Raw genomic sequence first — 11,087 nt, 5'->3', positions numbered from 1 at the left:
GGAGGGAAAAAAAACAGCTGTCACCAAGTGTGCTTGGCCTTACTAACGGGTGGTCACAACAGAATCCATGCTTAACCGCATGGCTGCTGGTGTGCGTGTGCCTGGACAATGCTGTGGTGCTCTTTTTTTTGTTAGAAGTTTATTGAAATGTCACAAGTGACATTTCATTAAGTTCTATTGGCACACCGATTTGTAATGCGATTGTAATTCGTCTCACTGCGATATGCTTGAAAAACTTACTGCATGCCGTACTTTCTTTAACCACTTCAAGACCAGGTGTTTAGACCCCCTTCCTGGCCAGGCCATTTTTCAGTGTTCAGCGCTGCGATACTTTGACTGACGTTTATTCCGTCATGCAACGCTGTACTGAAATGAATTTTATACCATTTTTTGGGGACAGATAGGGCGTTATTGACACGCGATCCGCCGGCTCTAAAGCCGGCGGATCGCTTGTATGGTATCAGGCATCGCTGCCTGTTTTTAAAAAACGGCAATTTCCCGCTCGCGCGCCCCGAGCGGCGCGCGCGAGGGGGCGTGTCTGAGCGGACGTCTAGAGACGCCCGCTCAGATCTAGAGAGCTCCGGGCCGGCCGTTTTTCTACTTCGGCCGGCCCGGAGGCAGTTAAGCGCACACCACTGCAACATGGTGGTGTCAACTGCTCACTCGTGACAAGGCAAATTGCTTTGTCTCGCATTCGGGCTGTGCTGGAGAAAACGGCTAGCACAGCCCAAACGCATTTGGTGTGAACAAGCCCTAAAAAAAAGCTTTGACCACTATAAGATAGTTACAGTATATGACATTTAGGATGATTGGCCTAAAATATAGCACAATCATTGTGTAAGAAAAGAAGTGATTAAAATAAGAGATTGTAAGGTTGTTGTTCTGCTTCACAATCTGTTCAGACCTGAAGGAAAATATTTCAATCACAAAATCATTTATCATCATCCAAATTTCATGACCTAACCACTGAACCATCACGTCCTCAAACAATTCATCCCCACACAGCTCCCTCCTCATGTATCACTTTCCCCTGCCTTTTAGAATGTAAGCTCTCAGGGGCAGGGCCCTTGTATTGTGATTGTAATGTCTTCCTTATATTGTAAAGCGCTGCGCAAACTATTGGCGCTATATAAATACTATGTAATAATAATAATAATGACTAAAAACCGGAGTGAGGCCACACACATTTTGATTTTTGACCAATTCTGTCTACCCTGTTTCCCCGAAAATAAGACCTAGTACTTTTTTTGGGAATTGCTAAAATATAAGACCTACCCCGAAAATAAGACCTAGTTGTGACCATTCCCAGGGCCGGTGGTGGCATCAGGGGACACTTGAAGAGCCGCGGGAGAGAATCAGCGGTGCCAACAAAGCCAGCTTCAAAAGCCTCTCACTGGTTAAAGCATAGGCCTTGTGAGTGGGGGCAGGGCAGACAATGCAATTAGATCAAATGGTAGTTCTCCAATCAATGGCAATGATTTGGAAAGTTTTGGTGCTACAAGATCTACAAGGGCAGACATAGAAATCCTCCTGTGTTAACCTGTACAACAGAAATGAGGTGTTTCATGCAGAAGCAGGTATTTTTCTTGTGGGTGCTAAGAAGTGGCACCCCTGCAGGCAAAATGTAAATAATACTTCATATATTATGCTGTTCATGATGTCAAGAAATTGGCAAATTATGCACATGGCGCCATGGGGAGCTTATTTTTGCAAGCGTGCACTTTATAAATAAATCCTGTAAATATTTTTTTTGCATGGCAGTAAGCAATGTGCAAAGTATTCCGTCAGAAATCATTCTTCATTGATCTGACACCTCTAAAATGAAAGGTGAAATCTGATTGTGATCTAAAGTGACAAATAGAAAGCTGCTGCACTATAGACAACTAGGTCCCCGCTCTCCCTCCTGAACCTCCCTGCTCTCAACCCTGTGTCTGGTGTCGCTGGACATTGATAGCGATCAGCGGGGTGCAGTTCTTCTGTGCAGCTACAAGATGGCACTGTGCATGTCGCTCAGCGGCTCCTCTTGCTGCTCCAAGCTGAATGGCAGCTCCGGGAATCCCGTCTCAGGGGGGTGAAGCCGCAGGATGAAGCAGGACAGGCAACGGCAGAGTACAGCTTCTCTCCTCCCCACAATTATATCACGGATGGTAGATTTTAAGATGGACCAATAGATGTATACACTGAATTAAGCTATCACAAAGTTAGATTCACTTACTCTTTAATTGTATGATTAGCGCTGCATACCTGATTTCACAGTATGTTGATATGGACAATTTTTTGTAAAAACACCAACTTTACAGTAGGTTTTATGGGAGCTGCTGGACATAAATAAAATAAAATACAAATTTTTATGAAAATGACAAGAATAAAACATGTTCTCTCACTGAAAAAAATGAAACGGTTCACTGCATTGGAGAATGATGTTTTTTAATAAGAGTTGTGTGCAGGTAACAACAATTTCCTGAGTAAGTGTAATGCCAGGTAGAATACTGCTATTGTCTTCTCACTCTCGGGTTATACATCTCCACTGTTTCATTTAATTATTTGCATGCTACATAAATAGATTACAATAGCACTGTCAGAATACTGTATTTGTGCGTGTAATAAAGGTATTTGCTAGAACCTCCCAGAAATGGCTAAACTGATCCCAGAGCTGAATAAAAAGCCATACAATTTGGCTCAAAGTGCATTTTACAATCAATGAACTGTTATGGACAATTTGTTCATCAGTTATGCAGCACAGTTAAATAAAAAAAACAAAAACAAACAAAATGATGGTTACAGTTATTGAAGAAAAAAAAAAAAAAATTTGCAATGTTCATCTGATTCAGGAAAACAAGTGGTATCAGTCGTTGTTCAGTCACTGGGGTTGACTTACAAATAAAGTAGGCTGGTCACTTTGCAAGTTAATTTTCCCTTAGCTTATTGATTGAGGTGAAGCTCTGCCAACTTCCTTCATCCAATCATGTGCAAGTAAAAATACTGTTTTGTTTTTTTAATTTCCCTTGCACATCATAAAGGTTTTTTTTTTGCAAAGTGAATTTTCACCACATGGTCTAATCTAAGGGAAAAATCCCTTGCAAAATGCTGGGCCTGTTTTCCTTTAGTAAATCAACTCCACCGAGCTGCCTGTACAAAGCCGCTGCTTTGTACAGGCAGCTTTCTTGAAAGGCACTTAGTGGTATGGCTTGATCTTGTCGACGGCGGGTTGAAGACTGTGCTTACTGCAGCCTCTGTGTTTAATGAAAAAAGAAAATGTCTCTCTAATTCAGTGTCAGCTGGAAGGACTGTTATCCATAGTTGTTAAAAGCCCTGTTAGCTGTGCTCTCTGTGCCGCTGTAATCTGCTGGGTCATATGGACAATGCAGTCCATGGTTACTTCAGGGTTGGCTAGGACAAGGCTGTAAAATAAGGTAAAAGGAACAGTTATAGTAATAAATGACACAGTACTATAAAAAATACTGAAGATGAGCTAAACAATATGAAAGGCATTCAAGTTGCATAACTTAGACCTGGTAGTACTGGGTCAATGATTCTCTCCGAATTACCCAACATCAACAAGTTACACATTTGGGGGCTGAGTCATTAAACGTGGAGGAAAGAAAGTAAGCATACAGTGGAGGAGTTATCTGTAGCATCCAATCTGTTTACACATTTAAAAAAAAAAAAAGAATTGTGATTGGTTACTAGGAGCACATTTTCCACATTTGTGCTCATTGTTCCTGCAGTTTTAATAAATCACTTGTGATGGATCAGATACAGTACATTCTAGAACAGGCTTTTTATATTATACGTATGCATTCAATTATTCAATCAAGTAAACATGTCCTAAGCACGTATGGAGGGTGCCAGTAATGCCTTCTACTTTACACATTATTTTCCAAAATGTATTTTGTTCCAGTGGCTTCAGCACTTACAATACTGACATGGAACAAGTATACAGATCAGGATTCTGACTTGACTCTGTGCTACCAAGCCAGTTTCAGTGCCAGAGACAGCCAGGCAAACTAGGTTTTTCAGAAGTGGCAGACCTCAAATCTCAGTACAGGTTTCCCTGTACCTGTGAAAAACACATTCACAATACGTAATACTAATAATAGGCTGGTAGTAATAAAAAAAGAAAGCAGCTTTGGCTGAAATAGTCATTGTCATTCCTGAGCTGTCTTCTGCAAAAGTTCCTTTCCACTACTAAATGTTCTCAGTCGTCCAAGCTAAATGACAGCCAGCATCACTCAACCCAGATTGCTTCGGGTCTTTTTAAGCTCAAGGGAATTGAAAGCAGATTTTAATATTGTTGCAGGTAGAGCTTGATACATAACTTATAACAATATGAATACATTCTTCAGCGAATAATATAGTATTAGGCAGGAAGTTAGATATTATTTAGATCAGGGCTCAAAATTTCAGGTCCTGAGCTACTAGCCAGGCCTTAAAAGTTACTTGCCACCAGTTGCCCTGCCTGACCCCACTCCATCCTATCCTTCTTGTGCTCAGATGTACCGAGTGTACCTGGGAACAAAATAATCATTCTCTTGCTGGACCAATACGGGGCATAGCACAAACACACACAGGGCACAACGTGCACACAAGGCATATGCACAGCACAACACACAGGGCATTACACATACGCAAAGCACAACACACAGGGCATATGCACAGCACAACACACAGGGCATACGCACAGCACAACACACAGGACATACGCACAGCATAACACACAGGACATACGCACAGCATAACACACAGCATAAAGGTGCCCATACACCTGACGATTATCGTACGATAATCGCGGGTGATCCCGCAATCGTACGATAATCGGCAGGTGTATGGGCAGCGTGCGACCGGATTTACTGTTTGGTTGCACGACTTTCGTCTTGAGAAGACGATAGAAACCCCGCTGAAAATCGTACGAGCGTTGGTAGCGCGATCGCAAGACAAAAGCCGCAAGCGCACACTGCCCGCTCAGCATTGCAATCATTGGCAAGCCCTGCCCTCAGCGGGGCAGGCTTGCGATGACCGTAAGTACGATCTGCCTGTCCAAGATGGGCAGGTCGTACGAAATTTAAATCACCTTACAACCATCGCACAATGAAAGTCGTGCGATGGTTGTAAGGTGTATGGGCAGCTTAACACACAGGGCATTACACATACACACTTGATCATATTAATCAATACATTCGTGTGTCATTATACACATTCCAAACTGTATAGATCCTGTGGCACAGCAGGGGTTAATCACTGCTCTAACTTCTGCAGAGTTTACTTACAGTAACAGCGGAAAGCTCGGGTTTCAGAGCCACGGCCGGGTTGCCCAGGGAAGACTGACGCTAGCTCTCTGGGAAGCTTGCACTGAGCATGTGCAAGCAGCCAGGACGTTTCCCCTAGTCACCTCTTGCGCTCTGAGGAGGAGCTGCTCATCCGTTCTGTGGCTGGACGAGCACAACAGCTGCCTCTGTCCGTGAGAGTGCCAGACTCAATAGCTTCATTTCCACTCGCCCCCACGCAATTTTCACTTGCAATTTGCGAGGGGGCGAGTGGAAATTTTGAGCTCTGATTTAGATTATGGACAGGCGTATATTTTAAGGCCTAGGACACAGTTAGTAGTCGGAATTGGGTTAAAGCAAGCTGTCACTGTAGAAAAAAATATGAAGTAGAGCCAGCTTGTAAAATACTTTTTACAGTTCAGTGGGTGGTGACTCCAATCCTTGCTCTCTTGCATAGCTACAGCTATCACTGATATCAAAGACTTTTGCAAATATTTTTTTTTTTTCACAGAGACAAGATTGCTTTAAAGTGAACTGTCCTTCCTTCTGGAGGGTGGCCACTTTTGTTCCCCATGGTCACCGTGTGTGTTGTAAAGTAGTCACCGCTCCAAGCTCTCTCCTGTGATAGACTACAATCTCAATACAAATTAGTAAACTAAATATGAGATTGTAGTCCATCAACGGAGTGAGCTTGGAGCGGTGACTACTTTACAACACACACGGTGACCATGGGGAACAAAAGTGGCCACCCTCCAGAAGGGAGGACAGTGTCAGCACCAATTCAGAGATGATTGGAGGATCTACAGCTGAGTGACACACAAATAAGATACATTTTAGTTAATAGTTAGGGAACTTGAACACATTTTTAAGATTTAACGTCTGAGTTTAGTGTCACTTTAAGGTAAGGAGTTGATCAGTTAAAGAATAAAATAAGGTTAACTGTTAGGAATAGGTCAGGGTAATGGAGACACATGAAAATTAAGATCTTTGTTTTGGCAACAAAAGCCCTGCAGGGAGGAATACCTCATCGGGCTTTCTGACGATAAAGCTAATGCACTGTAGAAACTTACCCTCGAATATGTTTTAGGGCATAATCTCTCTTTAGGTACTTTATGTTCTCTCGAATAGCAGATTTTGCACCATCCTCCTCTTGTAAGTGCTTCTCCAGCCACTCAACCACAACTTGGTTATTGTCCCATAAGTATGTCTGGGAAAATATAAATAGATATTAATATTTAACAAAGCATCCTAACAAATCTTACATTAGCTTTCAATTTTTCATGTACCGGCCCTAGTTCAAACAAAGTGCTAATAAAAACACACAATTTCTAAGCCATCCTCAAATCTGCAAAACGTATTACTGTAACTATGCATGCTAAAATCCACATTATTATGAATATCATTCATTATTATGGTATGCAGGGCAAGTCAGAATTATAATAAGTAACGTTGGCAGTCAACAACATTTTTTTACCTTAACAGCTCCTTCAGTCTCCATGAACCATCGACGAAGCATAGATTGGATATGGATGTCACTGAGCTCACTGTTGGCATGAAGGATCTCCCTCTTCACCTCCTCTTCTAGGAGGAGGCGCCGCAGCCTCCAGTACATGAAAGTCCGTGCTTCCTTCCACTCTAAAATATCCTGTTAGAAGATTTTGTTACACTTTTACACAGTATTCATTGCTTGTACAATTCTAATATCAGCAAAGACCCAACAGTACAATACAGTAGACAATATCGTCTTAACATTCTTTGGCACAGGGAAATGTACAACCTAATATTTGTGCAGTAACTTATAGTAGTCAAAAGGAATAACATCAAAGACAAACACCAGTGTGCTATTAATTACTTTGCAACATGTTTTAAAAGTTCTAAATTAACTTTACTGTCACTTTTTTAGGAACATTTCCAAATTATTATCCTTCAAAGCTTTACAAAAATACAAATAGGGCTCCCAGCTGTGCTATCTAGGCCTACATCAGACTTGTGAAAGACTTACTGTAATGACTCCTTTTTCTTGCATTCTTCCAGGAGTGTCATGTAGATCCGCAAACTTCACAGCAATTTGGTGATAGATTGGCAGTAGTATCTCCTCTCTAGCCTTTAGCTTCTTGTCCAGATCTTTGCGTTCTGCATCTGGCAGCTCCGGAGTACCTGACGGAATATGTTAGACTAGCATTTTATTCCAGATCAAAATGCAGAGCGCTCTGGTATTATTATTATTATAATATAGGATTTATACAGCACCAACAGTTTGCGCAGCGCTTTACAATATAAGGAAGACATTACAATCACAATACAATTCAAGACAAGTTGGTAAGGAGGGCCCTGCCTGTGAGGGCTTACAGTCTAAAAGGGAGGGGCAAGTGATACATGAGGAGATAGCTGTGTGGGGATGAATTGTTTGAGAACGTGATGGTTGAGTGGTTGGGTTGAGGTGGGATAGGCTTCCCTGAAGAGATGAGTAGTTGAGGATCGCCTAAAGGCAGTCAGAGTGGGAAATTGTCAGACAAGTTGGGGTAAAGAGTTCCAGAGGATAGGAGAGACTCTAGAGAAGTCCTGGAGGCAAGCATGGGAAGAGTTGACGAGGGAGCTGGAAAGCAGAAGGTCTTTGGAAGAGCGGAGGGGACGGTTAGGGTGATACTTTGAGACAAGGTTGGAGATATAGCCGGGGCAGAGTTGTGGATGGCTTTGTAAGTGGTTGTCAATATGTTGAATGTTATTCTTGGGGCTATTGGAAGCTAGTGGAGGGATTGGCAGAGGGGGGTTGCAGACACTGAGCGGTTGGTTGGATGAGCCTAGCAGCAGCAGTCAGAAGGGAGTTACAATAGTCAAGACGAGAGATAACAAGGGAATGGATGAGTAATTTTGCGGTTTCCTCGGTGAGGAAGGGGCGTATTTTGGAGATGTTACGAAGGTGAAGGCGGCAGGATTTGGATCATCTAGTACTCACCAAGCTGTTCTACAATCTGGGTGTAAACTTTGTCTAGTCTCCTCATGGACTTGATCAGGTCCTTCCTTCTGAAGCGGATCTCAACTGTTCCCTCTGCTTCTAAGACGCCTCCTCTAAAAGACAAACAGATATATATGTGTATAAGGAACACTGACAGTATAAACAGCCAACTGGCAATTTCATTAAATAAAGATGTTTAGATCAGGAGAGAGTATACTCCATGTACTTCTACACAGAGACATAAGTGTACATGCACACCCATCAAAGCCGCCATCTGGGGAGTACAGAGCAGTCCTGCGACACAGTGCTGCCCTGCGGGGAGCTCTTGACAGCATCTGTCAAGACATTGGACAGCAGTGGTAGACACTGGGTCCTGGGTCTCTAAATCATTGTTCAGCATAGAGGACATGTGCAACGTTTTCTGAATTACTGATTTAAAATACAGCAGTAAAACAAAAGATGAAAATGATGACATAAAACAGCTATAGGCATTTTATTTTCCATAAGAGCCATAAGTGATACAGTACTGTATGGAAAATGCAGAGATATATTGGCCTTCATATATGCCATTTAAAACATGTCAGCATTAAAGCCATCTGCTTAGCACAACTGTCTAATGGTTGCTAGTAGGTCAGATGAGTCTGGAAGTACACAGTGCCAAAGGTCAAGTGCCAGATGTTGCAGTCACCATTACGGACACATCACCATGTAGAAAAGGAAGCTATTGAAAAAAACAGGTGAAGCGATGGAGTGATTAGTGACTACACACCTGCTGTCCTTGTCAGCGTAAAGCTCCATGTAGAGAGGATTAATGGTAGGATCTATGACAACCCAGGATCCTCCTCTTAGCTCCGCAAAAGGTGGAATGTACACCAAAACAGGTTGCTTGAATTCTTTCAGGCTGTCCACAATGTATGCTCCAAATTTTAACACTTGATCATACATGTCTGGAAAAAGCAATGCACACACAATAAATACGATCAGAAAACACAGTACAAGGCTACACCTTTCTAATGCCAAACCTGTTTTTTTTTCTTGCAGAAGACAAGGTGAAAATGAGGAAAGCAAAAACACATCCATTACTAATGCCACCTTCCCCAGGTCCCTGATCAACAGCTGCTATCTGACACCGGGTCACACTGCAAACAGTGTAGTGTAATGCCTGACAAGCAGGGAAAGGGATAGCAGAGGGAAGCAATGTCCCCTCACTCTATTGCTTCCAGCTGCCAATCGCCACAGTTACAAAGGAGAAAGATGCCAAATGTCACCGCTGGCAGGACAACAGGGGTAGATGTAAGAAATAAATGTACATCAAAAAGTATCTTCGATCATAAAACTATAATAGAACAAGGATTTATCATGTTTAATATAACAATCTTATTATAACAGACAACAAACACTGTATTGTGGAGCAAAGTGACAACTTCCAAAGAAACTGCACCCAGCATGTACCAATTCATGACGAGATGTTACTTAAACAAAACATTGCACCCTAGTTGGAATATGTATATGGTTCTGATTATTATATGATCTTATAGTGTAGACATTTTCAATCACAAATTTTAGAGCTTACCTTTCATGCCCCCAGAAAATCCTCTCCAATTTGCAAAGATGATTAATGGCAGTTTCTCACGGTTAAAGTCTTTAATTGCCTGTGCAGTCTTAAATGCAGAATCTGGGAACCAAACCTGTCCAGCCTGTTGGATGATCTAAACCAAAGCATCATATTTAAAAATATAATATGTTTCATCAATAATTGGGCTCATTATAGCTTGAATCCTAAAGCTTATTTTCGTATGTAGGATAGCACAGTTAAAGGGTCAGAATGTTTGTCAGGTTTTGGATGTTGTGTCCCCATTGGACAGATTTCCTCTCACTTTCCTTTCTCATTGACACCAGTACAAGAAATTCAAAAATGGAAAAAAACCTGACCAAAGTTCCTCCCTTCCCCATTCTATTAAAAAAAACCTGTTTTGCTGCCGTCTCTGTCCTGACAGAGCAATTCCCCCTCACCTTCTGTCCCTGTGATACTCTAGTGGGAACAGAGACAGCAGCACAAACCCAACAACTTTTTTTAACACTTCCCTATTCTAAAAATGCCCCTTATTTTTACTGACAGTGATGGAAAATATGCACCATAGCCTGCTCCTTGATTTCTACATATAAAATGCACTGGACCCCTTCCTCGATACCTTGCTTGGTAATTGTAGGTATTTCTATTGAGCAATCAAAAGGCTTTGCTGCATGCCCTTGTGAGCTCAGGGATCCAAGAATCACCTGTAATCACTGAAATAAGGAAGCCAAGGAACATAGGAAAACAGGACAAGGCATCTAGGTTCAGGTCATAGAGGCACAGGGTTCTATAGGGGACCAGATGGGCGCATCACTTGTGATAATGGGTAGCATAATAGCAATAATGATTATGAATGTGTTGACTATGAGATCCTTGCACACTTTTGCTAATGATCACTAATTGTTCCCAAAATGTCCACAGTCACCACATTTTGAAAGAAAAGTAGTGGTGGGTCCACTTAGTAAGTGGACCACATTCACATGGGGCTTTCTGAGATTCCTGCAAGCAACCTTTAGAATCCTGCGGCAGGAATCCCAAGTGTCCCTGTTCAGATGCAGCTGCTGTACCTATTGAAGTTAATGACAGGGTGGCAGAGCCCATATCTCTCTGCAGCAGTCTGCATGTAATGTATACATGATATGATAACATGCAGTTTGGGATAGATGATTGTCCCTAATCGCCGATAGATGCATCCACAAACAATCATCTGTCCCATAACACATGTAATCTTGCCATGTATGATGGCATGCAGACCGGTGCTAAGAAATGCGGCCACTGCCGCCCTGTCATTAAC

At 42.2% G+C, this 11,087-nt stretch overlaps 1 protein-coding gene across 1 annotated transcript in view; it reads right to left on the bottom strand.

Moving 5' to 3' along the window:
* Nucleotides 1-2,462: 2,462 nt before the first annotated feature.
* The window catches only part of ACACB (acetyl-CoA carboxylase beta), a 108,943-nt gene continuing 100,318 nt past the window's right edge, over nt 2,463-11,087 (bottom strand). Inside the window, exons 48-55 of the mRNA XM_018560780.1 lie at nt 9,794-9,929; nt 8,990-9,167; nt 8,221-8,333; nt 7,267-7,421; nt 6,739-6,909; nt 6,335-6,471; nt 3,117-3,401; nt 2,463-2,863 (exon numbers count right to left, since the gene is read on the bottom strand). Coding sequence (XP_018416282.1) covers nt 3,275-3,401; nt 6,335-6,471; nt 6,739-6,909; nt 7,267-7,421; nt 8,221-8,333; nt 8,990-9,167; nt 9,794-9,929 — 1,017 coding nt within the window. The 3' untranslated portion in view covers nt 2,463-2,863; nt 3,117-3,274. The remainder of the gene's footprint in view (nt 2,864-3,116; nt 3,402-6,334; nt 6,472-6,738; nt 6,910-7,266; nt 7,422-8,220; nt 8,334-8,989; nt 9,168-9,793; nt 9,930-11,087) is intronic.

Source organism: Nanorana parkeri, unplaced genomic scaffold, assembly GCF_000935625.1.
Source record: "Nanorana parkeri isolate BGI_ZX_2015 unplaced genomic scaffold, ASM93562v1 scaffold18, whole genome shotgun sequence".
In the NCBI taxonomy this organism is placed as follows: domain Eukaryota; kingdom Metazoa; phylum Chordata; class Amphibia; order Anura; family Dicroglossidae; genus Nanorana; species Nanorana parkeri.
Note: the sequence above shows the minus strand (reverse complement) of the source record. Positions and strands in the feature narration are given on the sequence as shown.